Source organism: Mizuhopecten yessoensis, unplaced genomic scaffold, assembly GCF_002113885.1.
Source record: "Mizuhopecten yessoensis strain PY_sf001 unplaced genomic scaffold, ASM211388v2 scaffold8621, whole genome shotgun sequence".
NCBI classification, from domain to species: domain Eukaryota; kingdom Metazoa; phylum Mollusca; class Bivalvia; order Pectinida; family Pectinidae; genus Mizuhopecten; species Mizuhopecten yessoensis.
The window spans coordinates 127,599-152,022 of NW_018407639.1; the positions used below are offsets into that span (position 1 = coordinate 127,599).

The following is a 24,424-nucleotide window of genomic DNA, read 5'->3' on the forward strand; positions in this document are numbered from 1 at the left end:
ATATCTAGTCATTTGTTAAGGATGGGAATTAAGATTCCATAGCCCTTCATCCCATTGGCCAAATACGGACAGACATCAGACACTGCACCTTCCCCTTTTGGCCCGGTACACTAAAAATGGTGCAGTTTTTCTACTTAATATTGTGACAAAATGTGTGATTTTACATTCAGCCTGATAAAACTGACCTTGATCTTAATGGTTGTCTCCGGACAGAAGCCGCTACAGTGGACAGAAGTCTCCAGTTCTTCCTCCTCACCACTGGCGGCTAGCTCAGCCAACACTATAGCTGTTTGAGTGGAGGCAATGAAGTTGTCCTTCTGAACCATCACATCACCATCATTCTGTCCCAAAAAAACCCCGTAGCAATGTAAACTACAGCACAAACTGAACATAAACAAGATGCTCACAGTCCTTGACTTACTCCCCTGGGTGTTTTGGAAATCAGGTTGAAATCTGCCTAGCAGTTTGGGAGGAGGAATATCAACATAGAATGTTAGTCACTTTTTGTTTATCTTCTCAATGGGCGGGAGACACAACAATTTGATAAAACTGATTGAGGGAGACGGTTACAGATTGTAAATAAAGTGTTACCTTACAATACACCAGCTCTTCTTGGTGGCTAGTCGACACCGATCTCCTCCGCCCTGGGATTTCCGACATTCTCCTTATCTTGGTTCCCATGACAGCCTTGGACACCTCTACTGGGGGCATTAGACTGGACACGTAGAAATCCTCTCCGATCTTTGTTTCCTTGTCCTCAAGACAGGACCTTGTCCACAGATGTGGGACCTCCTGAAAAAGAAAATATTTAAAACTGGCTCACTCATCCTCAAAACTGTTCTAAACTAGAACTGTAAGCCATAGGCTAACTAATAACCCCCGCTGCTATATAAACCAGAACTGTAAGCTAATGGCTTACTAAGACAAAGCTTTGCAAAGCAATCCATAGTCTCCCACCAGTAATGATTTCTTTATTGACCGAGCTGTACACTTATTTAAGTATACAGGTCACTGATATACTTCCTGTACTACCTCTTCATGCCAAAACATACTTACATACCGAATGTTTTTAGCCGAGATAAACCAGTAATGCTGAAATTGTCCAATTTCTTAAGGAAAAGTTGTCATGACAAAGATTTTTAACAAAGGGCCATAACTCCTTAAAAAGAGTCGAAATGAAAATCAAAGTACTGAAAGTACTGAAAGCTAAGGCAAAAGATATATATATATTATTTTTGGAATGGACAACAAAAAATATTGGAATGGACAACAAAATAAAGACGAAGTTCCCATCATATTGTACAGAAGGATTTACTGTTAATTTGTTATGAATCAAAGTTTTATGTAAAAGTGTACCACTGTGAAGTTATTCTTCTTGTGTGTACAGTATATCTTTATAGGTTTGTAAGAAGAGGGGTACCAAGTTTCCTCTAGAATATATCATTTTAAACCTTTGGATAATTAATTTGCATAGGAATTAGGAATTGCTTCCCTTTGTCCATACAATGTATTTCATAGAACATTAAAAACTGAAACTGGCATTTACCCCTTTGACCAATACCTGATTATTTTAAACCATTGAATAGATTATGCACAGATTGTGAACATCTTTGAACTTTGCCTTTGTTGTTGAATAAGATATCAACCCTTGCCTTATCTAACAAAGTTACTTGGCATAAAACCATTGACCAATCAGAGTACAGTATGCTAATTAATTAGGCATGGATTTCACTCAACTTTGAACTTATCGTCTAAGTTTGTATATTGATCAATATATATTCAAGCAAGTTATCTTGTAAAGTGTGCACATCGACCAGGGTTGGCATGCTTTTTAATACGTGTGAATTTTGTTCAAGTTTCAATTTTGCATCAGTCAGTGTATATTGTTACAGAACAATATTTATAAGGATGTTTACTTGCCGAAACTAAATTGTGGATAAGCAAGTGGATTACTGCTACCCATAAATTTACAAGTCTCTCAATAATTTTGAAAAACTTTTAAATAAAGTGTTTTACATATTCACTGCAGTGAAAAGGTCTCTTCTTATGAAAAATGGAACTATTTTGAATCTGTGTTCCCATGAACAAATAATATAAAAAGCACTCTAATTCAATATGATACATTGTTGTATGTTTCAATATTGAATAAGATAAACAAAATATAAACATACATACTCACACACACACACAAGATTAGGAGAGTTACATTATTTTCCCTCTATTTCCATTGCATAAATTCTTCACAAAGAAAACAACAACTTTATAGCATATGTTCAGCTTTATCATCTTCATAGGCTAGCATTTGAAATAAGATGCACATATTAATTTCAAATACATTTCAAAAGAGTACTGCAAATGTACCAGCTAGAACACATACTATGTTATTACAGTTGTCATGATTGTTGGTTTCAGAACTGATAGCATTGTGCAACAAATGTTGACAACAGGACTTATTGAAAGTTGAGGTTGCTTGTGTATATGCAAACAGGTAGTGCATGATTTAATGTTGAGAATGATGGATCAAGGTTTATAAAATTTGGTTTGAATACTTAGTTAGGAATGCACTGACAATTTCTCTGTCACATGTACATGAACAGGTTGTGAAGCTGTAGCCTTCACCTTGACTGAATGAAATTGACCTTAAAACTGTCTTGAACAATTGATGTATGAAATTTAGAAATGAAGTTTCAAGAAATATGGTTGAAAACTTAAGAAATAATTGCTTTCATTGACATTGATACAATCTTGTGTGCTATCCCTCTCATATATCACACAAGATTTAATATCAAATGTTGGACACAGTAAAATCGAGCGAAGTTAACAAATATCAAGTTACATATTATAACTTTTATTTTATTTTATTGATATTGATCATAAGCATTGTTAAAAGTACAATGTATACCAGGGATCTTACATTTCTTTTACTACTTAACATTTGCGTTGACTTTTAATTCATTGGACAAAAACTAAAAGGAAGCCATGACCAGTATTTCTATCTTTAAAAACATACTTTTAATTTTTTTTCCAATTTGCTCCCACCACCCATAGTGTTATATTGATCAAAACAAACGTTGTTTCCAACATTTGTGCCCTTAGTCAGTAGTGGGTGTTCAATCACATTCATCAGGGTTTCAGCATCAAGTAGGGGCTGTTCAATCACATTCATCAGGCTTTCAGCATCAATATTCACAGATTCAATCTGTTCCAAGTAAAGATCACTGACTTCTCCATTAAGGAAAAGTTTGCGAGGAAAGCATTTGAACTACATTTGAACTATTCGCTGATGGAAGGATCTGTGGACTCGGCTTTCATGTGTCTGAGAGAAAATGATTTAGTCAGAGGTTCCTCCTCTATAAAGTAACTGACAGATTTCAAAATGTCATGTCACTGTTGGTATAGTTCTTGCAGCCTTTTGAAAAAGTTCATGAAGTCCTCAAAGGTATGAGAGAGTTGGTACAGTTCCTATTTCTCATCCTCCTTTCTCCCATCAATAACCATCCCTGTCTGTTGTAATATTGATTGCTTTCCCCCCCTAAAATAGAACATAGTTACCATATAATTTCTGCACCAGCAATAATGTTTAGAGATGATATTCAAACAAATAGGAGGCATAGCAATATGAGCTTGTATAGTGAGAAATAAGGCATTAAAGCTGAGGAGTTCATTAAAATGTTTCAAAAACATTTCAATAAGTCAATCTCTTTGGTAGCAGAACTAAATATAAACAAAATGTACATTAAATTCAACTTATAACAGCACATCATATGGGGGCTTAAGACATCTAATTCCTTAGGTGGTAAAACATGTGTACATAAAAAGGTACCAGTAAAAACAAAACAAAATTAGTTTAAACACACGCACTTAGATATTCACGGTTTTCATTAATACAAAAGATGAAGCAGAACATCACTCTCCCCTGGTTGTTTCCATAAAGAAGAAATTAACCAGGAAACATGGAGATGTCCATTGCACTCCTTTATTTTGCTTACAATGTGCAAATGTGCCTACTATGTGCTAATAAGCTTTCCATGTTATGGTTTTGTTTTTTATGTGCTGTATGCAAATGTTCTAAATGTGCTTAAATTACCATGTGCTGATGTGCTTACCGTGTTCAATGTGCCTATTAAGTGCTTTCCAAGTGATAAACTCTTTTTCTGAGCTTACAGTATACTACATGTACATACATGTTTTTATTTTATTTTTCCATGTTGTAATATTTTGGTCTCTGTTATTATACTCATGTTTTGTCTTTGTAGCTTATGTTGTATGTTTTGCAAAATGGACGTAAAATATATATTTTTGTATCTTGTACGTGCTCAAGGATTTTATCTGTAGTTTTTGGGACTATATATAGAAAAACTTTACCCCAGTATGAGGAATTGTTTTACACATTTATCATAAAACAAGTTATGTTCAGATTTCAGACAGAAGATACTCTAAAATTGTACAACTCAGAAAAGGTTGAAAAATATTTATAGTTCATTTTTTTCTGCTTAGAAATATTTAATCTCTAAATTACAAATGATAACTGTTTTAACAGGTCTAGTTTCCGAATTGGAAACCAAACCCTGTCTGACCTATAAATGATCATTATATAAGGCCAATTAAAAGTTTAAAACAAATATTGAGTTTATGCTAACCCCACAGATACTGGACACACTAATAGTAATATGATGTGTATAAACTATGATATATTATACACACTATACTTATTGGTGTGTTCGACACCAGTGTGGTTAACCAGACTTATCTCAGATTTGTGTTCTACAATACCCTTAAGTTTTTATATGCACTGTTAAAGTCAGAACTCCTGCTCTATATTAGCGCAGTAAAGATATTTTTCAAATTAACAATAAAATGCCTAGCTAATACATACCTACCCTATTTTTTTCTGATAGTAGAAACACAAGTAATTTGTTTGGCCTAATGTTTCTGTCATTTCATAATATTTAGAACTACTATACTTGTTTAAGTTTCCAAAACATCAAGTAGTATAACAATTGAAACTTCAATGAAAGCCAACATCACAATGAATCTAATAATACAATGTTTATAACATGTTTTTTTTTAACTGAATGAGAAGAAATGTAAGGCCAAATATCCTCACAAACAACGCTTAAGTGAAATCAGTTTGCAACTAAGCAGTTCGAAAATTTTGCAACACGTCTGGAGAAAGACGTTCCTCGTGACGCTGTAATTCACTAGAGTAAAACGTCCGTTTATTATGTTTGTTTTTGCATAATAACTGCTATACATACCGTAGAAGCACCTTCCTTTTTGTCATCGCCGCTGACAACATGCGCCATTCTCTGCGGCTTCGGCCGCATGCTTGGCCACAAGTCACCGAAATCGGGATACATAGCCTTATTTATGAATCAGTAGTAGGTAAACGTTGCAGAAGTGTATGTATATTGTTCATTGTCAATGCTGCTTAAACAACATGCCTAACATTAAGTCAACACTCGCCTGCATTTTCGTCTTTTCCGCTTCGCGTTGCGAATGATGTCTAGGCCTACACAAAACGAAAGTAAAATGTGCGCATGTCTAAATGTAAGGGAGATCACTCGTGTTTTCCCGCAGTATATGTCTGAAATCATTCCGAAGGTGTTGTTGTTTTTGTGTATATTGAAATAAAAGAGTCCTGTTATATGGTAATACTTCAATAAACGAAAAACACAAATCACACCAACAGACATATAAAATGTAGGCCTATCGGAGCATATTTTCGTTTCTGGCTGAGCTGTAATTAGCGAGAAGGCGATATAAAAATGCAATAGCATATCTTATGATGAAAATAGAACAAAATGATAATACTGCGAAGGTAAAAAAAGCCTTCAGGTTAGAATACCAATATGGAACTAGAGAAGGACAGTGGCTAGTTCTAACATGATTCCCGGTCTCATCTGCCCCGGCCGGTTGATCCCATTTTAGTTAGGCAAGCCTGGTGTGAATCACACGGAGGCGATTTTAGAATTAATTGACAGGATCCGTATCCATTAATAGGTTTGTAATATGAACTTTTTATGTTGATCTCCTACATAATTGTAAGTTATACTCCGCCTTATATTTCGTTAAATTATCAAGTTTACGTAACAAGTGCAAGCGAAATCCTAATTGACTGCCATGTTGGAAACTTCCTCAATCTTTCCGATATAGGTCAGACGTCTAAATATGGGTGTCATGACCAAATATGGAAATTGTAGTAAACATGACCGCATCAGTAGTAATACTATATTTGGCCGTGAAGGCCATATAAGGAAACGGATAACATCACGCGTGATCTAACATGGCCGTCGTTTCTTTTTTTAGAGTTTTTAGTAAGGATTTGTTATTTTAACGATGAACGAATATGCAATATTTTGATAACATTATAATCATATGAAGCGTGAATCAGATATATTATTACTGATTAGCACTTTTGATTATCCTCAGTTAGTTGGAACAGGACCGCTTCATAGCTCTGACCACGCAATATATAATTGTAAACAGGGACGTAAATGTCACCAATTTTAGCCAATCACAGGACAATATTTCCGTGTAAAGGGTTAATCCAGCGACAGTTCCAAGAGTAAATACGAAGTTTTAGAAGGATACTTAGTTCTAACTAAGAATAAGATTATATCCAATGACGTTTGAGTGAACTTGAGTCCGTGGTAATGGATTTTATTTGCAGTTTGTTTAGTATTACTAGAAGGTGACGTTATGTCTCGTTTATGAATATCTGAGCTCATTAACTGAAGTATTTTTACCGGAAGTTGCGTGAAGCATGCATGACCTACTGTCAAGTGGCAGTTCCCGATTGGGATAAACAGGGTGCATTTTCAATAAGAATACGACGTTGTGATAAGATCATATGTTCTACAAAGGAAAGTAATGATATTTACTAGCCATTCAAGTGCATTTGAGTCCAAAGTTACGCATAATAAAGACAGTAGGTCCGGTATATGGTTCAATTTAGTACCAGTGCTGACCGCTAGAGGCGTCTGTGTGAAATCGACATTTATGAATATCTTGAGCTCATTAACTAAAGTAATACCAATAGCTGGCGGCTAACGGCTTAGCTAAAAATACTAGCCTGATGCACCGCATCAGGGTGTAATTACAATATCTGTAAAATTTCATTTAAATCGGCCCAGTAGTTAATGAGGCAGACAAAGGTTTATTCACGAAGGGCCATAACTCCTTTTAAAAGGGTTAGAAGTACTACTTGGATGCACAACGTCAGGGGACAATTACCATATCTGTAAACTTTCTTTGAAATCGTCCCAGTAGATTAGGAGAAGTTGTCAGGACAAGAATTTTTCAACAAAGGGCCATAATTCCATAAAAAGGGTTGGGAAAAAAATACCTGGATGCACAACATCAGAGGGTAGTTATCATATCTGGAAACTTTCGTTGAAATTGATCCATAACTTTACCTAATGTGTCTGTAATGACAACTCATTTGTTGTGTCTGTGGTGACAACTCACCTGTTGTGTCTGTAGTGACAACTCACCTGTTGTGTCTGTAGTGACAACTCACCTGTTGTGTCTGTAGTGACAACTCACCTGTTGTGTCTGTAATGACAACTCACCTGTTGTGTATGTAATGACAACTCACCTGTTGTAGTCTTAGTTCACTGCTCCTGATGGTTGGAGTACATTCAAGTTCCTCCTCTTCATCCTGACAAACAAAAATTAAATAAACTGTTTTGGTTTTATTTAATATCTAACAGGTAAAAATACATTCACACATCCTGCAAAAAATCTGATGTATTTCTATAATAAAAACTGAAATTGAAGAACAGCAGAACCTTGCCAAAACAGTAGGCCCATAAGATCTCAACTGCTCACCAACAATCTTCAATATACGATTAGCAGAAGTTCAGTTCAAGGTCATTTATCACTCCCCCACACCAGCAACAGACCAAATACCATTAATCTAGGCCTCATGGAGTCTAAAAAGAGTTTCAAATATTTTAACAAAAATCATTTCTAATATGACTGGATTGTGAATGTCACTGCAAGAACAAAGCTCATCATATTTAAGTAAGGTACAGACCAATACTGTGAAATGCACTTGTAAGTGGCCGAGCCGACTTCTCTGTATGCTGTGTGAGCAGGTCGACTCGCCCGAAGGTGATGAGCTGTTGTGTGTGACAATAGCGAATGTAGTCTACACTTGGTCAAGCCGCTATATCGCCATATTTTGCGTACTGTTGGTCTGATGGTAGATTACACTTGCTGTTGCAGGCTAACCTTATAATTAACCTACATATAACTTGTAGCTTCTTACTACAATACCATTACTCCTGGTTTTCAGAACAAGTTGTAAGTACATTTTAAACCATATTTGACCTGTGTGACCTTAAATACAATATTATTTATTTGTACAAACATTTTTACTCTCCATTCTTTGAAGTAACAGCTACTTATCACTGAATTCAAGGACAAAAATACATTGCCAATTTGTATAATTTTATACTTACCTGAGGGACTACAATACTGCATACTTTTAGTTCTCGTCGTCTGTTTTTTTCCTCATCTGACAAAGCCAGGAGCAGTGGCACACCTTCTGGATCCCTATACAAGTAAACACACTCACCATCTATTACTTCTGATCCCTATACAAGTAAACACACTCACCATCTATTACTTCTGATCCCTATACAAGTAAACACACTGACCATCTATTACTTCTGGATCCCTATACAAGTAAACAAACTCACCATCTATTACTTCTGAACCCTATACAAGTAAACACACTCACCATCTATTACTTCTGATCCCTATACAAGTAAACACACTCACCATCTATTACTTCTGATCCCTATACAAGTAAACACACTCACCATCTATTACTTCTGATCCCTATACAAGTAAACACACTCACCATCTATTACTTCTGATCCCTATACAAGTAAACACACTCACCATCTATTACTTCTGATCCCTATACAAGTAAACACACTCACCATCTATTACTTCTGATCCCTATACAAGTAAACACACTCACCATCTATTACTTCTGATCCCTATACAAGTAAACACACTCACCATCTATTACTTCTGATCCCTATACAAGTAAACACACTCACCATCTATTACTTCTGATCCCTATACAAGTAAACACACTCACCATCTATTACTTCTGATCCCTATACAAGTAAACACACTCACCATCTATTACTTCTGATCCCTATACAAGTAAACACACTCACCATCTATTACTTCTGATCCCTATACAAGTAAACACACTCACCATCTATTACTTCTGATCCCTATACAAGTAGACACACTCACCATCTATTACTTCTGATCCCTATACAAGTAAACACACTCACCATCTATTACTTCTGATCCCTATACAAGTAAACACACTCACCATCTATTACTTCTGATCCCTATACAAGTAAACACACTCACCATCTATTACTTCTGATCCCTATACAAGTAAACACACTCACCATCTATTACTTCTGATCCCTATACAAGTAAACACACTCACCATCTATTACTTCTGATCCCTATACAAGTAAACACACTCACCATCTATTACTTCTGATCCCTATACAAGTAAACACACTCACCATCTATTACTTCTGATCCCTATACAAGTAAACACACTCACCATCTATTACTTCTGATCCCTATACAAGTAAACACACTCACCATCTATTACTTCTGATCCCTATACAAGTAAACACACTCACCATCTATTACTTCTGATCCCTATACAAGTAAACACACTCACCATCTATTACTTCTGATCCCTATACAAGTAAACACACTCACCATCTATTACTTCTGATCCCTATACAAGTAAACACACTCACCATCTATTACTTCTGATCCCTATACAAGTAAACACACTCACCATCTATTACTTCTGATCCCTATACAAGTAAACACACTCACCATCTATTACTTCTGATCCCTATACAAGTAAACACACTCACCATCTATTACTTCTGATCCCTATACAAGTAAACACACTCACCATCTATTACTTCTGATCCCTATACAAGTAGACACACTCACCATCTATTACTTCTGATCCCTATACAAGTAAACAAACTCACCATCTATTACTTCTGAACCCTATACAAGTTAACACACTGACCATCTATTACTTCTGATCCCTATACAAGTAAACACACTCACCATCCTATACAAGTAGACACACTCGCCATCTATTACTTCTGCTCCCTATACAAGTAGACACACTCAACATCTATTACTTCTGATACCTATACAAGTAAACCCACTCACCATCTAGTGCTTCTGATCCCTGTACAATTAAACACACTCACCATCTATAACTTCTGATCCCTATACAGGTAAACAAACTCACCATCGATTACTTCTGAACCCTATACAAGTTAACAGATTGACCATCTATTACTTCTGATCCCTATACAAGTAGACACACTCACCAACTAGTACTTCTGATCCCTATACAAGTAAACACACTCACCATCTAGTACTTCTGATCCCTATACAAGTAGACACACTCACCATCTATTACTTCTGATCCCTATACAAGTTAACACACTCCCCATCTATTACTTCTGATCCCTATACAAGTAAACACACTCACCATCTAGTACTTCTGATCCCTGTACAAGTAAACACACTCACCATCTATTACTTCTGATCCCTATACAAGAAAACACACTCACCATCTATTACTTCTGATCCCTATACAAGTTAACACACTCACCATCTATTACTTCTGATCCCTATACAAGTAAACACACTCACCATCTATTGCTTCTGATCCCTATACAAGTAGACACACTCACCATCTATTCCTTCTGATCCCTATACAAGTAAACACACTCACCATCTATTACTTCAAATATCTTTATACAAAATAATGAACTTTACAAACACCAACTGTCCAAATCCAAGATGGCTGCGTTGTGGCCATCTTGTTTTCCTGATCAGTCTAAAAATGAAACATGCAAAACATTTGACCATTTATACAAAATTTGAAAAACAGAACTTAGCGATAACAATAATTGTTTATGGATGGACATTAGACTGAGGGACCATGGACCATATTCGAAGGGTGATTTGATCAGCCTAATGATGGTGGGCTAAAAACTACCAAAAGAAAAAAAAGAAAATATGTCAAAAAGAATTTGTTTTCTAAGAAAGTTCAGTAGAATTGTACCCCTTTTTGTGCTGTTTCCTTTTCCTGTTTCCCTTATTAATCTGTATGTTTATTGCTGCTGCACGCTCGGAGCCAAGTGTCTGACCAATCAACTCCGCTTCCTTTTCTTTCTCATCATCGTCTAGAGAGGAGGATATCGCCATGGCGAGATGAGTGTCCTCATCAAACAGGCTGGAATCAGAGATTTGCATGGTAACTGTTAGAAGGCAGACTTAAACACTTGATCTCACGACTGACCATAGCTGTTAAACACTCCATATCTCACGACTGACAATAGCTGTTAAACACTCCATATCTCACGACTGACCATAGCTGTTAAGCACTCCATACCTCAGGGCCAACTAGGACCAAATGATTAATGATTTCTTCATTTCTCTTCCTATACTTTCCTAGGCAGTAATTTACTTTTTAAAAAGTGATGTATTGTTTTCTACAGAAGAATTTTAATTTAGGAAGGAGAGTGTGATACATACGTAACTAACACATACAGTACTTCATAAGCCTTTAAGGTTTGAGGTATATCTTACGTTTTTGGTTCCTTTACTTTTCTACCCCTTGTGTTGGACGTACAACTCCCAGCAGTAGTCTTTACTTTCCTAGTGAAAAAACCCACATTTATATCATATTAATTCAATGCAGTGAACTTTGTAGACCGTAACAGTCTGATAAACTGGTTTTGTTTACATGGTTTAAGGGATGAAACCTGCAGGATCTGTAAATGTTAATGCAGGCCTCAAAAGTCCATGTAAAAGCTTGACAGAGTGCACCATCAAATTACTAGGTCTGTCCATATTTCATCAACAAACGAGTCTGGTCCATTTGGAACATGATACGAAGAAATTGGCTCTAGTGAATTTTACTGAAAAACCACGCAGACAAAATAACATGCCTTACATGCCAAGTGGTCCAAAATAATATCGCCACGTAATTTCTGGACAAATGTAGGCACAAGGTATGACTTAAATAACTTCTGGTAATCTTACAATAGGCCAACAGGGTCTGGAGCTGGTCACGTAGTGATTAAGTTACTTTTGGAACCGTTATCATCAGATTCCTTTTATGACAATTATCTGCAAAAACATGTAATTTGTGTATACATAATTTATGTAGTCAAACTCTAAGGGCATGTGTTTCCTCTTCTCTGAAACAGAATCATAAAGTGGCACCCCTGTTCAAAACACAATGACATCATGCATGACTAATCACATTACACCTATGACAGAACTAATCTCCACCTGCTTGATCATTATCTCATTATAAATATACGAACAGACACAGAATGATACCTACACAAACTTTTGCAGGGATTTTAAATGACAAAAGTAAATGGAGTAATGGAAAGTACTGCATATATATCAGCGGAATGTGAAATTATTATTTTTTTAGGAGAGGGGGAGATTAAAATCAAATGTCCCATATTGAAGGCAATTACAGACACTGCTACATCGCTGATTTTTGACAGTATAACCAAAACAAAATCAAATTGATATATTTTTCAGGATTTGAAAAAAAAGCCTACATGGAATTTGTTGGGTTTTTTTTCAATTTGACTTCAGTTATACTTACCCAACCTCTGGAGGAATGATGCCTGCTGCCACCTTCAACTTGTGTTCCTCCTCTTGGTCCCTCACAAGCTTGAGAATTTGGTCGGTCATTATTCCATTTGTCAAGGCACACTTCTTAAGGTGAATTTTTCTTGCCTAAAATTTGAAATACTGTTAAAATTATGTCTTAAAAGATTTTTTACCTATCAAACTCCCTAGTGGAGTTACATAGCTTATTATACATAGTAATACCACTGTGTAGACCATTAAATACAAACTTCACCTGATTTTATTTGTGGAATGGGTAAATATTTAGAATGTGGGGAAATTCTCTGTATAACTGAAGGAAAATATCAGGTAAACTATCCTCAAATTTGATTTCAAATGTGGAATTATCTTTTTAATTTTTCCGGTAATTCATGCAAACAAGGTACAATGTACTGGCCTAAAGGAGGAGACATTCAGTGTTTTAATGAATTAGACCCCTATGACCTTGAATAAAAGTCAAGGTCATTTCTTTTCACAAAATTTGTAACACTCCATGTAAGATACAGGCAAAATGTCATGACTTTTATTCTTTCATTTCTTCAGAAGAAGTTTTTTTAGATGTCCATAATTTTAACCCTTTTTTGGCCTTTATGGAACCCTAAAAGAAGGGCCAGCACCCCTACCTTTTTTTTGTAAATCTGATCTGCCATCACCTAGGAATACTTCCCACTGAATTAGGCTTAAATCTATCCAGTGGTTACAAAGAAGTCCAACAGAGGATGGACAGCAATTTCAATGGCTCTGTTTGTCCTTCAGGCCAGGTGAGCCAACATGAGGCCAATGTGCCTTAACAATCATGGAGTTGTAATGTGTTGTTATGATGTAACTTAAATGAACAAATAACTAACATGTGAATCTGGTACGTATCCTATATAACCACAAACCAGATGTACACCTTGCAGTAGACATCTGAACACTAACATATAAACACAACCTACTAACAATAAGTAGTGTTGGCACAAGGGGCAAACTCAGCTTACACATGTACAAGAGTATCATTGTGATATTTTTCTTGGAGTAGTGTGGACAATGTTCCACATTTACTTCAACCTATTGTTTGCAGGCTGTTATTGTGTCTATGCGCTAATAGTGGCTACAGGTTACCAAAAAGCCTTAATGAACAACAGCAGCTTGTAGTATGCGTACGTGTAATAACACCCCTATATGCTGTGTGACAACTGACAACAGTACTCCAAATAGCTCGTTTTGACTGTGGATTTGCTGAAAACATGATGTTTGCTTTTATAACCATGTATATGTATGTGCATATAGCTGTTATTGTCAGGGGAAAAAAGGAAGAAAATATCATGTTAAATGAATACAATTGGTCGGAATAAATATGTAAGAAAATGCTAAATAAATATGGTAAATCCCTACCGACCTAGCCTATTTTCAGTCATTTTACCTGAAACATACATTTGTTTCCTTGGCCTTGTATACCATCAAACTGTAATCACATAATACCAACCAAGTTTGAATTCTTTCCCGCTGAAAATACACAAAATATACCCTCCCCTCGGAGGAATGCATGACCTGAGGGTAGTGAAATTCAAATTTTGATAAAGCACCCTAGATCTTTCCATTTATGAAGTGGATTTGACTCTAGCACATCTGGGTCTGAACAAAATTGTTGAAATATTACTTAGACGAAAATGTGAACAAGTTTGAGGAAGCACAATAAACTGAAGTGGGCAACAGGTGATCACAATAAGTCAACCGAGTCCGTCTCAGGTGATCACAGTAAGTCAACCAAGACCGTCTCAGGTGATCACAATAAGTCAACCGAGACCGTCTCAGGTGATCACAATAAGTCAACCGAGACTGTCTCAGGTGATCACAATAAGTCAACCGAGACTGTCTCAGGTTATCACAATAAGTCAACCGAGACTGTTTCAGGTGATCACAATAAGTCAACCGAGACCGTCTCAGGTGATCACAATAAGTCAACCGAGATTGTCTCAGGTGATCACAATAAGTACACCGAGACTGTCTCAGGTTATCTCAATAGGTCAACCGAGACTGTCTCAGGTGATCACAATAAGTCAACCGAGGCCGTCTCAGGTGATCACAATAAGTCAACCGAGACTGTCTCAGGTGATCACAATAAGTACACCGAGACTGTCTCAGGTTATCCCAATAGGTCAACCCAGACTGTCTCAGGAGATCACAATAAGTCAACCGAGCCCGTCTCAGGTGACCACAATAAGTCAACCGAGACCGTCTCAGGTGATCACAATAAGTCAACAGAGACCATCTCAGGTGATCACAATAAGTCAACCGAGACTTTCTCAGGTGATCACAATTAGTCCACCGAGACTGTCTCAGGTGATCTCAATAAGTCAACCGAGACTGTCTCAGGTGATCACAATAAGTCAACTGAGGCTGTCTCAGGTGATCACAATCACAACCGAGGCTGTCTAAGGTGATCACAATAAGTCAACCGAGGCCGTCTCAGGTGATCACAATAAGTCAACCACCCCGTCTCAGGTGATCACAATAAGTCAACCAAGACCGTCTCAGGTGATCACAATAAGTCAACCGAGACCGTCTCAGGTGATCACAATTAGTCAACCGAGACTGTCTCAGGTGATCACAATAAGTCAACCGAAGCTGTCTCAGGTGATCACAATAAGTCAACCAAGACCGTCTCAGGTGATCACAATAACAACCGAGGCTGTCTCATGTGATCACAATAAGTCAACCGAGACTGTTTCAGGTGATCACAATAAGTCAACCGAGACTGTCTCAGGTGATCACAATAAGTCAACCGCGGCTGTCTCAGGTGATCAAAATAAGTCAACCAAGACCGTCTCAGGTGATCACAATAAGTCAACTGAGAAAAACTATAAATAATAAATAAGAATGTTGGAAGTTACGTTTTCTGTTCTGAAAGGTTTCCCACACATTGGACAAGAAAGAACAGCTTTACTGGCTCTCTCCAGATTTAACTTTTCCTTTTCTTCATCTTTCTTCCTTTTCTCATCCTGAAAGTATGAAAACATATTTGAAGCACACTTTTTATATCCTGTTGTTCGTTATCAAGCCTTTTAATTTTTGATATATTTGACCTCTGTGACCTTGAAAGTAGGTCAAAGTCAATTTTGTTCGCAAACTTTGTAAGGCTCAAATGTCAACCCTCTTAAATCTTTCAGTTCCTTAGCGCTTTTGGTTCTTTAGAAAATGTCAATTACAGTTTTAGACTTATTTGACCCCTGTGATCTTGAAAGCAAGTCAAGGTCACTTTTGTTTGCAAAATTGTAAGTCTCCACCCCAGAAAGCTATAAGCCAAATATCATGAATCATGACCTTTTGTTTCTTCAGAAAAAGTAATTTTAAGTTTTTGACATATTTGACCCCTGTTACCTTGAAAGAAAGTAAAGGTCATTTTCATACACAAACTTTAGTTCAGCTCTAACTAAGGAATCTACCAGCCTAAAATCCTAACTCTAAGCCTTTCGTTTCTGCAGAACAAGTCATTTGAAGTTTAATGTGTAATTGATCATTGTGACATGAGAGTAACTCCAGGTCATTTTTGTTCACAAAACATTGTTTGGTTCCATCCAAGGAATCTACCAGCCAAATCTTCAGAAGGGAGGTTTTAAATTATAGACATATTTGACCCCTCTTACCTTACACATGTGTCAAGGTCATTTTTGTTCGAAAAATTTAATGGGCTCCATATCTAAGGAATCTACCAGCTTTATAGTAGGATTCTAGGCATTTTGGTTCTCCTGAAGAATTGAATTTTCAGACATATATGACCCCTGTGACTTTGAAAGTAGGTCAATGTTGGTTTTGTTCACAAACTTTCTTTAGCACCATCAAAGGAATCTACCTATCAATCTTATATTACGACTCTAGGCTTTTAGGTTCTCCAGAAAAGTTGTTTCAAGTGTTAGACGTATTACACCCCTGTGAGGTCCTTCATTTTTATCCTCAAACTTTGTTGGACTGCATCCAAGGAATCTTCCAGTAATTTGAAGTTTTACACCTATTTGACCTCTGTGACCTTGAAAGTACATCAAGGTCATTTCTGTTTGCAAACTTTGTTGGGCTTTATTCAAGGCATCTACCAGTCTATCCCTTCGTGCCAAGTGAGCTAGCAAAATTCATGAACAGCGTCAGTTTGTAATGTGTTTTTGATATCATACCTTGTGACAAAATTGTTCATTATTCAGTCTTACATCTTTTCTGTGCCATATTTTTCATTTTTAAGCACAGATTATTAAAAAGCAATATATAGTGATACAGGAATAACTATGATATTTGACATGATTCCTCAATTTCAAAATTATTTTTGTTTCTCTAGTTGCTATTTCATGACCTTCAAAAAAAAAAGGAATAAAAATTTCCAAAAAAACACTTAAATTATATTTGTTTCTTAATTGACTGTATATATACATAAATGTATTCTGCATATACACTTTCTAATTTTTCTTACATTACTTCTTTAGAAAGCACTACTTTGGCCAAAACATTTTTTTGTGAAAAGTAAAATTTGAGCCGGTGTGTGTGTGGGTTTTTTTAGAAATCAGAACTCTGACCACCCTGCCATTCAGACACTTGTTTTTATCCCCAGTCAGTGTTTGACATGTACACGTCCTAATGAAGTCAACATGATCCTCGACAGGCTGATATTGTGGTGCAGTGTTATCAAACGATATTAACATAATTATTTACAATTCTGTAGGTAGTTTACCTTATCCATACATCTGTTGAGGTGCTGTGTTTTCAGTTTAGAGTTAAGACGAGACAAATCTTTCTTACAGAACAGACAGAAGTAGCCCTCATCCGTGTCTGCTTCCTGCTTTACCTCGTCCACTCTCTTGCTCTGTCTTCCTGAAATACAAACCATGATTCCTCTGTGTTACTTATCCTCACAATCCTCAGGTTCCTCCAACATCAGCAGGTCCTCCCAAGGTTTTTGTTAAAATACAGTGTTTGAAGACATGTTTGTGTACTGTTAAGTGGTACAATGGTAAAAAAGAACTGTGCTAAATGGTTGATTAATGTTGATTAAGCAAAGACCTCCATGTACCAGGTATTTAGGTTACAAGTTGAGGTTGGGTGAGACAACTTATTGTATCATTTTTTCTCTCTTTATGAATTTTGTGCTTCAACCATATTCTGGCTTTGATTTGTTAACCATGATTACTGTAAGTTTCTCCAAGAAACCCAATGAAAGACTTGTAGGCAAGAAATACTAAACACAAATATATAACAGGGTTTTAAGAATCAACAAGGCATCACAAGTGATACAAATCCCCTCGCATTCACACATTGTGACATATGTATTAGGAAATGAATAGAAAAATCAATGATGTAACAGTAACTGCTCTAGCGACTGCATCTGTTGACCTTCAACACAGTAGCCCAAAACCCGAACTCGTTCAAGGTATTGACATACTAAACACTTGTGTAAGTTTCATGAAATTATGTTGATAAATGAAGTCACTTAAACGATGACAAAGAGTGTAACATACATACAGGCAGAATCCTATATCCCCTCAAACTTTCATTGCGAGGGGATGATAAATAGATATCTGTCAACATCCCTGTGTCGTTGTTATACCGTTAATGAACTTCAAACTTTTAACTTAAAACACATACCATCACAGAACCTTAAAGCCTTCCAGAGTGTTACATTTCCCATGACATGAAGGGACTAACCTGTGACTGGCTTGGTGGTCCTATTAAATTTGGACTGAAGACATTTCTGTATGTGAACATTCAAATCTACTTGTGGAAAGTACAATCCACAGGCAAGACATCTACTTCTGTCTACTGTGTCATCCTCCTCTACTTCCTGCTTCATTTTGTTACCTGGATCAGTATTGTCGTGAACATTGCTATTCATACACCCCTCTTCTCTGACCTCAGACTTTTCCTCTGGAAGGACATTGTCTTCAGAATTAGACAAGTCTTTATTTGTCTTTATTCGTTTCTGTTGTCCATTACGATGTTCTGTGTGGTGCGACCTCTTTGTTTTACCAGAGCGGGGACAAGGACCCACTGAAGCAGCTTTTGGAGCCATTGGCTGCTGGAACTCACAGGTTTCATTCAGATCAAGGTCGACGGGTATTGTCACTGTCGTAACATTCTCAGAGTTCCCTCTTCCCATCTTTTTAAGAGAAAGCTTTGAACTTGTTTTTTTTCTTACGTCTTTGGACATAATGCTAGAGTATTTTATGTGTCAAGCTGAAATTCTTGATCAAAGTTTTATTAAACAAACACACACTTTTATTTCTGTCTGTCTGTCAAGACCATGGCCAAATAACAGTACAACATGTGCATTGCTTTCAGGAAGTAAACAACTTTTTTACTGGAAAGAAAGTATAAATGATTACAATGCAAACACACTCATTTTTCTTTTAGTACATTAGAAAATGTTTCAGCCGGTCACACCTTGTATCAGTTACCATAGTAACCAGTGTCACAGCAGATCAGTGTTCTGTGTGTATATTGTCACTTAGATCACAGTGTTCTGTGTGTATATTGTCACTTAGATCACAGTGCTCTGTGTGTATATTGTCACTTAGATCACAGTGCTCTGTGTGTATATTGTCACTTAGATCACAGTGTTCTGTGGGTATATTGTCACATAGATCAGTGTTCTGTGTGCATATTGTCACTTAGATAACAGTGTTCTGTGTGTATATTGTCACTTAGATCAGTGTTCTGTGTGGATATTGTCACTTAGATCACAGTGTTCTGTGTGTATATCGTCACTTAGATCCCAGTGTTCTGTGTGCATATTGTCACATAGATCAGTGTTCTGTGTGCATATGGTCACTGAAAACATTAGCCATAGTAACTGGTATCACAGTAGATCACAGTGTTCTGTGTGTATATTGTCACATAGATGAGTGTTCTGTGTGCATATTGTCACTTTGATCACAGTGTTCTGCGTGTATATTGTCACTTAGATCAGTGTTCTGTGTGCATATTGTCACTTAGATCACAGTGGGCTGGGTGTATATTGTCACTTAGATCAGTGTTCTGTGTGGATATTGTCACTTAGATCACAGTGTTCTGTGTGTATATTGTCACTTAGATCAGTGTTCTGTGTGCATATTGTCACTTAGATCACACAACATGTCGCTGTAATCAACATATCATACTGATCAGCCAATGAAATCTCAGTAGATAAGTCACCACCTTACGCACTACGGACACAGAGACGTTATTACTTGTCATCCTTCATACCATCAGCTGCATTTCTTATATATTCTAATCTTCCTAAATCTTGACTAGTGCTAAATGTTTCCACAGCTGCTTGTTCTCCCCTCCGTTTCTTCGTTTCTGTGATGTGACTGTCGAGGACACTGTAAGAGAGATCAAATGGTGCCAATGCATGTTTCCACAGAATTAATCATCAATGTTATATACATACATGTATGTCATTGGACACAAGCTGTGGCTGTGAGGTCCTATCAACTGAAGAGTAGCTTCCTGACAAAATTTTCAATCAACTTGTTTATCATACTTTCTAAGGAAGAGATGAACACCATCTATCTACTGTATATATGCAGGCATTGAGAAGTTATTTTCCTGTTAAATTTATGTTACTTCCGCTACATTCATAAATGGAAAGGATCATAGATCAAGATATTGTTTTTAATCTGATTGAAAAAAATGACTTATCTCCTTTCAAATTTTTTCATTGAGTTCATAGATAGTCAGAACATCCTCCAAATGTGACAAGGTTTGGTGCACACTTAAACTTTCCGTACATGGATGGAAATTTTACATACATCTGCTATACAATTTTTCAAAGAGACTCTATGGAAGACGTTCAAACAACCTCTGTTCCATAATAAACATATAAGGTGATAGTTATTTCAGACTAATTTCAAAGGACAGGTTTAAGCCTTGTGTCATTGGTCTGCAGCTTTTCATAAAGCCGTTTTTATATGTTAAACCAAAATAAACCTTACAGCGAGCTTTCGATTTTGCCATGATTATCCAGAGGTGCAGAAAAGAAACAAAATGTATATGTAAATCGAGAGCAGAACTCCTGGATTTTAAGGATGCCAAGTTCGATGAATTTAAAATTGATTTTTATTATTATATTCAGGGAGTGGATTGGAATTGTAATCAATACACTGATGACTCCTTTTGAGCCCCACTTCTCTCAACCCTCGGAGAGGGGGGGGGGGGGGGGATATTAAATCACTTCCTGAGTATAAACTGCGATCCCTACAGGGTAAGGATCATTGCTGATAAGTTTGTTCGAAATCCATTGCCCATTTCATAGAAGTTGAATATGTGAAAGTGTAACAGAGTGCATTATTGTTTCAATGTCTCTGCCAGGAGTCGAATCTGGGACCTCTGGCTTAGTCTTACACTCTACCTAATGAGCTTAAGAGAAATTCTCCCTCGCCGAGTCGGTAGGTGACAAAAGTTGCTGCATGCCAACGGATAAGGCAGTACTGAAATGCATGTATTCAGTATAATGCCCATACCACTAGATGGCCATGAAGTCAAATAACTGACCATGAAAGCAAATGGCTATAACCTGCCCCTGAGATCTCTTATTATAATGGTCTTAATGAATGGCTGGCATCCACAGCTGCAGCAACCTAGATAGCTGACTCTGAAGATCTACAGACAGCCTTCTTAGTGAAGAAATGTACCGAATACAGTGGCAAGCATGGGTGTCCTAAGATAGATTGTACAGTCTTATGTTAGATATCTCAACAGCTATATATATATATTCAATTCATTTGTAATATTATTCAGTGAATTTGTTAGCTATTGAAATGGCTATTAAAATTTCCTTAGATATATATATTTATATCATCCAATGTGTATTAGCTAACTCAACAGCTATACAATACATTTATAACAAGGCATCACAAGTGAAAAAAATCACACGTTGTTATATATGTAAGAGTATGAGGAAATGAAGTCGCAAGAGCGATGACAATTTTTTTCTAAGAATAGTAGCTTAGACCTTGACCTTCAACATAGAAACCTGAAACACGAACTTGTGGAAGGCATTGCCGTATGAAGTTCCATGAAATTACGTTGCGGAATGAAGTTGGTAGAGCGATGACAAAGTTTTTTACTAAAAATAGTTACATTGTCCTTGACCTTCAATGTAGAAAACCGAAATGCAAATTTGTTCAAGGTTTTGTCAAATGAAGTTTCATGAAATCCATTGAGGAATGAAGTCGCTAGAGAGATGACAAAGAGTTAACAAACATTTGTACGGGTGGAATCCTTTATCCCATATTGAACTTTCGTTGCGAGCACATGCAGATGCTCAGTAACTGGAATATATGTAATATATCATCGCACCCCCTTATACTATGATTTAAGAGGGTGCAATATCTAGTGGGGTGCGATAATATATTACATATGTTCCAGATCCTGAGCACCTGTGGTTGCGAGGGGATAATAACATGGAGGGCGACTGGTAGCAATGGCTTTAAAATTTTAAAAATATCATTGTGTAGAGTACGTATGGGAAAATTCTTATTCAATTGGCTACAAAAACAACAACATTTGTTGTGTTAATTTGTAGCCATTATAAGTTGCAATGAAATGTTGCTACTGTATAGTAAAAATATTATTATACAAGAGTGATAAATAACTACCCTATTCAAATAGACATAGGCCTACTGTGGCCCGAGTTTCCTCTGGCCCTGACACCAGACTTAAGACATTTTGACAGATAGATGTCTGGTACCGGTGTGGGTTACGTTAGACCAGACCTCTATCTGTCAAAATATCTAAGTCTGGTGTAAAGCGGCTAGAGGAAACTCGGGCTAGGCCTTCTGGAGCACCGGAAAATCTGCCTATATACACAGTAGGCAGATTTCGCTGTATAGTCAAATATGACTACCTATACAGCCAGATTTGCCGGTGCTCCAGTACACTGTACAGTAAAGCACAGGTGTTTGAAATTCTCACTGCAAAGAGATATACAGTTATATCATAAATGTTGGAAATAACTCAAAACTGATGCATCTGATAGGCTAGCTGCGATAACGTAGCTTTCTGACGACGAGAGATTTTTTATATATATTGCGGCCGGGGCAGATCAGAGGATGCCGGGTATTAATATATTGATAGGCCACAGGCAAATGCGTCAGGTCAGTAATCCGGCGATTCTCCCTTCCCTCTAGTTAAGACTTAACTAGAGGGAAGGGAGAATCGCCGGATTAGGTCCTACTGACCTGACGCATTTGCCTGTGGATAGGCCTACACAGTATTATAATATACCTGTAAAGTAAAGCTCCCGTTCCGACAAAAGCAATAAATGATATGGCAACAAATTTTCTCATGCTTTTTCCCAAAGGAGATTTCATAATCGTCCCCTTTTGCACTTGTTGGAGCTGCATCTTCTATTTTGATTTTGATCAACCTTGCTTATAACTCCGTTCGGAGTTCGACCGTTCGGAACACAGTACAACTTCAGTAAACGATTATTTGATTGGTTACACATTTACAAACTAATATTACAAGCTCGGTTGACAATATCCGGATGTAAAATATCAAAATCAGAAGATCTATGGGTTTTTTTATTCGGACCTTTTTTTATTTCAAATACTGAACAGAATACTTAACCTTTAATCATCATTGATGGAAATTGCAAAATAGATGAAGATGATTAAAAACACTATCATTTTTTATTCATTTCTATCGAAACACGAAGCACAGGGGTGCTATACTGATATGGGTCACAGCACACATAAACATACATTATGTATGTTTATGTGCGCTGTGACCCATATCAGTCAACAGCATATGTGTATTTCAGACATCTGTAACGAACCCCTGTGCACGAAGTGTGAATATGCATAATTTGTTAAATGTTCCGCAGTATAACGTCACAGTAACCAAATCGGGACACTTGAAGGAAAAAGTCACAAGAAATTTGCATGCTGTGCAAAAAAGTATTTTAAAATTGAGAATATTGATTTAAAGATGCTAATATAGAAATAAAACATTATATGAACTGCCTGTTATGGTTACAATCACAGTTTTAGTATGTAAATACTGACGAAAATGTATCCAGAGACGTATATATCTCTGTAATATATGCGTACGTCTCTGATGTAATTTAACGTTCTAAATTGATGCTCCTGCGCCATGCGACGTTATTGATTTTCAGTTTTTGTATGTGACTTTTCACAATCCTACTATTTCACAACTTATGGTAGTTTGGAAAAGAAATTCATTCAGAACGACCCTTTGACTCTTAAACATAAGCCAAAACTGGTAAGGGTATCCCGATTTGACACGTGTAAAAGATGTGGATAATTAGGTTGCCTTACAAGCGTCAGCTGTAGGGAATCAGCGGTAGAGCATGCGCATCGGGCTGGAGAGCCAAGGGTCGCGGGTTCGAGCCCCGGTGCCGGCACTATCTGTATCACTTTTCCTCGTCCTATTATAAACTGGTGCCGTTGACTCTCCCCGCTCAAGGTAGGAGACCCTTGGCAGGGAGTCAAAGAACCTGGGTTGATATTTGAAAAAAGGGGGGAATAGTGTAAAAGTCCTCGTCCTATTACACACGTATACCTGGTTCGCGATTACGTAACCATCAGGCGCGTAGCTGCCTATACGCGAGTACGCGGCTGAATCCACACGATTCTGACCAAAAAAACCAGCCAAAGTTGCAGTATGCGTACTTGGCTACAATTTGTACATGCTCATATCAAACGTT

The 24,424-nt window shown here is 37.0% G+C and overlaps 1 protein-coding gene across 2 annotated transcripts in view; it reads right to left on the reverse strand.

Annotated features, from left to right (window-relative positions):
• Positions 1 to 23,165, reverse strand: part of LOC110456279 — a 43,616-nt gene extending 20,451 nt beyond the window's left edge. For both annotated transcript variants that reach the window (XM_021506911.1, XM_021506910.1), the window contains exons 1-11: positions 22,981 to 23,165; positions 18,421 to 20,075; positions 17,450 to 17,589; positions 15,627 to 15,734; positions 12,725 to 12,858; positions 11,686 to 11,754; positions 11,159 to 11,329; positions 8,469 to 8,562; positions 7,601 to 7,663; positions 592 to 792; positions 186 to 341 (exon numbers count right to left, since the gene is read on the reverse strand). In XM_021506911.1, coding sequence (XP_021362586.1) covers positions 186 to 341; positions 592 to 792; positions 7,601 to 7,663; positions 8,469 to 8,562; positions 11,159 to 11,329; positions 11,686 to 11,754; positions 12,725 to 12,858; positions 15,627 to 15,734; positions 17,450 to 17,589; positions 18,421 to 18,922 — 1,638 coding nt within the window. In that variant the 5' untranslated portion in view covers positions 18,923 to 20,075; positions 22,981 to 23,165. The remainder of the gene's footprint in view (positions 1 to 185; positions 342 to 591; positions 793 to 7,600; positions 7,664 to 8,468; positions 8,563 to 11,158; positions 11,330 to 11,685; positions 11,755 to 12,724; positions 12,859 to 15,626; positions 15,735 to 17,449; positions 17,590 to 18,420; positions 20,076 to 22,980) is intronic.
• Positions 23,166 to 24,424: the final 1,259 nt, after the last annotated feature.